Genomic DNA, 4,016 nt, shown 5'->3' with positions numbered 1-4,016 from the left:
TTTTGAGTGGAAAAGGCCTAGTAAAACCAATGTGATGGTCCACTAATTGAGATTGAACGTGGATTTTGAAATTGGATATTGGAAGTTGTATTTTGTACCGAGTTCCGGGAGGGGAACGGTCTCGGGGATTGGATTTTGGACCTTGGATTTTGGAGGTATTCTTAGCAATTGGGATTTCGTCCTGGAGTTACTCTAATGGCCTAACAAGGATAATGGTATCGTCATCATCCCAAAGGGGAGACACAAATTAGCTGTCTACAACTACCCACTAACTGTTACTGCTCAGTAACATGGGCATAGTTGGAGAGAAACAGGGAGACCAAATCAAAACACTACTTGCACGTTTAAACAAAAATACGTGGGAGAGTTTTAAGGATCATGGAAAATCTTTTGCTTGAGAAACAAGGAGAATGAAAACAGAATCCTATGTTTACATTTATTAATTAAATTCATTTTATTTATTAACAAAGTTTTTCCAACTTAAAACTCTTTTATAATTACAGTTAATATATTTCAATTTAAAACGTACCAAAATACTTAGGTTCCTTTCGTTCCAAATTACGTATAAACAATATTAAATACTTACATAAATCCTAAACATAAACTCATATGTTGTAGTCTTCATGTTGCACCTTTAGAAGCTTCACTCGAAGTCTTCCCAATTTGTTCCTTCTCTGGAACATCGAGGATCCACATAATATATGAGGATCTCGCCTTAGGAACTCGCCTAAGGATCTCGCCTTTGGAAACTTGCTTAATGATTATTTCTTCAATGTAGTGTCTGACATGGATCAATTACTTGCTTATATTCCACGTTGCTTAGTTTATCCAACTCAGGATCTCCTTAACTTAGCATTATCCCTCTAAGGATCTCGGAACCTATTATAAAATAGAGGGATATTCTGATGCAAACTGGTAGGGTGGATCAGTTCATTGTGAATGGGAAATTCAAGATTAGCAGAATGTATAAGGCTCTTCATACTGGTGGCATTCAGGTACAATGGAAAAGAATAGTGTGTAATAGCAAAGCCAGTCCTAAGGCTACCTTCATCACTTGGTTGGCCCTACAGAATAGGCTACCTACTAAAGATAGGTTGTTATCATGGAACATCAATATTGCTGGTGTTTGTGAATTCTGTCAGGTGCAGGATGAGAAGTTGTCTCATCTGTTCTTTGAGCGTCACTATTCTCATTATATCTGGAAAGCAGTGTTGATTCAGTTGGGTATTCAAAGGAACATCAGTAGCTGGCAAGAAGAGGTACAGTGGGCAGCTGTCAAAAGTAGAAGTACAAAGAAGAAGGATCAGCATTGCAGTGTAGCTTTTATTGAAACTGTTTATACAGTTTGGCTTCAGAGAAATGCTAGTGTGTTTAGTAAGAAGCTTGATCCTGTAGACAGTGTAGTTAGAAGGATTCTCTTCATTGTAGCTTATAGGAATCAGTAGATGTCCTGATTCAGTGTTTTTAGTTGTGGTGTTCCCTTGAGGGGGAACTGTTGTTTGTTGCCTCTGTTGTGAGGGTGTTCTCTCTTTGGTAATATAATTCACTATTATTTGCCAAAAAAAAAAAAACCTATTATGCAACATAACTTAACCAATAGTCAGGAGTTTGCTTTGTCATCATCAAAACTGCCTTATTGTGAATGGGTCTCTCGTAACCATCAGGGAGATTAATTGTGCAGTGTTATTGGGTGAACCACTTGAGTTTTCTCTATGATGACAGGTTCAGTAAGCGATGCTACATTTTTTTTAGTAATTGAAACGAGTCTTTATTTGAAGATGAGGTGGTCATGGTAGATTGCAGTGCTACGCAAACATAGGATTGACCTCTGTATTTGTGGGATACGGGCATTGCATGAGTTCTTGCTATTTAATTAAAGTATCTTTATGATTTTTGCTCAAAATAATGTATTAGTTTTTGTGATTTTTTGTGTGTGGGTCAGTCATCGGTGTTGTAGGTGAAATAAAGAGTCTGTGTAAAATAGTATGCTTGGTTATTTGGTTTGATGGTTTTTCTACAAGTGTTCGTATGAAGTTAGTCCTAATGCATACATTATCCGCTGAGTGACCTTCGTAGTTGCTGTGATTATACTGTCATATTAAATTACAGGTTGGTTCTGGATTTTCAAATTGTATTTTGACATTATACAACAAGAAGATAGAACAAAGATTGAGTCAGGGTTTGGAATCTTTTCACAGCTGACATTCTTGGTGGTGTTAATAACATTAATTTGGATTGTAAGTATTTATTGCAAGAGTACTGTTCACAATTTTTTTTAATGTGGGTGTTTGTTATTCCTGACTGGTGCTGCTTCTGAACAACTGTCTCTCTTGTCTCTGATCTTGTTGGCCCTGTAAGTTGCATGTGTATTATGGAGAAACTGAGAAATATGAATTCTTATCGTGGAGTTGGATTTGATCGATATTCTCTTTGCAGGAGGGATGCGTTTATGCAGTTAAATTTTCACACAGGAGTGATAGAGATTTAGTTAACATGGCAAAGAAAAGAACTAATGTCATCCCTATAATTGAAGATGCTAGGCATCCTGCAAAGCACCAGATTTTTGGTTGGCATGGTTGATGTTATCTTTTGTGATGTTGCCCAGCCTGATCAGGTCTTGTTTCTTTTATCGAATTTAGATGGCTTTACATCATGCTTTATAGTTGGATTTTTCTTTTGACATTTGTTTTCTTCCTTATTATGGAGTATACATTGTTTTTATCATATGGGTTAGTGTACAGTTGGGGTAGCAATCTGATACACCAAGCTTGTTTTTAACTTATTTATTATTTATCCGGTCTAATATTTTATATATAATTATACATGGAAAATGGAAAGGAACTTGCCTTATTTAGTTTATTGATAACTTGTCCTGTCACCTGAAACCATTTTTCGCCTTCTTTCATCTGAAGGTTGATGAAACATGAAGTAAGACTTGTGGCATTAAGCATAAAGAACTTTAGAGCAACTATTTTCTCCATTCAATATGCTACTTCGTATTTCTCATGCTTGCAATGTTACTGTAACGAGTTCTAGAGCTTATTGTTTATATTATTGTTTTACATCATGGATTCGTAAAACTAATTTGGCAGCCTTATACATACATCAACAACAAGAAAAGATAGGCCTGCTTGTAGTAAATTTATTAACATCCTGCTCCGGTTCTCAGAAATTCAACAAACTCGTTGATATATAGTTCCTTTTGCAGCTTATGATCGCCAAAGATTTCTGCAGCCTGCTTAGCTCGAGCCTTAATCTTCTGTGCTTCATCTCATGTCATAGCTTGTCTCAGTGCGGAAGCTATGTATTCTTGGTTTATGATCCGTCTTCTCTCCTAGCTACTTCAATGACCAAACCTTTATCTACTATCATCCTTGCATTTAGCCCTTGATCAATAATGAATGCTTACAATATAAGACTATGCCCATGTTCCAGTGTCTCTATAATTAAACCCCACCCAGAATGTAACAAAGAGCCTTCAACTGAGGGATGGGCCAAAACTTTGAGCTGTGGTGCCCACCCAAGGCACACGGTCCCCTTTCCTGGTGTCCTATTCACAAAGCCTGGCGGTAAAGCCCATATGAATGGCAAGTGCGGAAGCTCTAGGCCATAAGCAATCTCATAAACTTCATGCTTGGTGAGTTTATACTCACTGCCAAACCCTACATAGATAACTGATCTAAGGCTTTGTTGATCAAGACATTTGAATATTCAAATCCATCTTTCATATGTGTTTTCTTCTTTCTTTACTTTGGGTGATGGGAGAAGGTCGACTGGCACCATAGGCTTGTTATTGAACATCTGATAAAGATCGATATATTCACCTTCGGACTCTTTGGGTGATGGGAGTAGGTCGACTGGCACCATAGGCTTGTTATTGAACATCTGCTCAAATGAAGCATTTAGGGGGAAGTGAGTTTTCAACTAGGATGCAATACAATAGCTTATTGAGCTTTGATGTAACCAAACAGAAGAAGAAAATTTGCATTTTTTGTTTCAAAAGGGAAAAAAGGTGT

General features: G+C 37.2%; 1 protein-coding gene and 1 non-coding gene across 2 annotated transcripts; both read left to right on the top strand.

The window, feature by feature from the left end:
- The first annotated feature begins 905 nt into the window (after positions 1–905).
- Positions 906–1,445, top strand: LOC110775656 (uncharacterized). Its single transcript, XM_021980264.2, has one exon. The coding sequence runs from the start codon at positions 906–908 to the stop codon at positions 1,443–1,445; it is 540 nt and encodes a 179-aa protein (XP_021835956.2).
- Positions 1,446–1,623: 178 nt separating this feature from the next.
- On the top strand, positions 1,624–1,745 carry LOC130462306 (small nucleolar RNA snoR74). The gene has a single exon (XR_008922402.1). It is a non-coding gene; the product is annotated as a small nucleolar RNA snoR74 (small nucleolar RNA).
- The last annotated feature ends 2,271 nt before the right edge of the window (positions 1,746–4,016 follow it).

This window comes from Spinacia oleracea, chromosome 5 (genome assembly GCF_020520425.1).
Source record: "Spinacia oleracea cultivar Varoflay chromosome 5, BTI_SOV_V1, whole genome shotgun sequence".
NCBI classification, from domain to species: domain Eukaryota; kingdom Viridiplantae; phylum Streptophyta; class Magnoliopsida; order Caryophyllales; family Amaranthaceae; genus Spinacia; species Spinacia oleracea.
The sequence above is the reverse complement of the archived record's forward strand: the minus strand, read 5'-3'. Positions and strand labels throughout refer to the sequence as shown.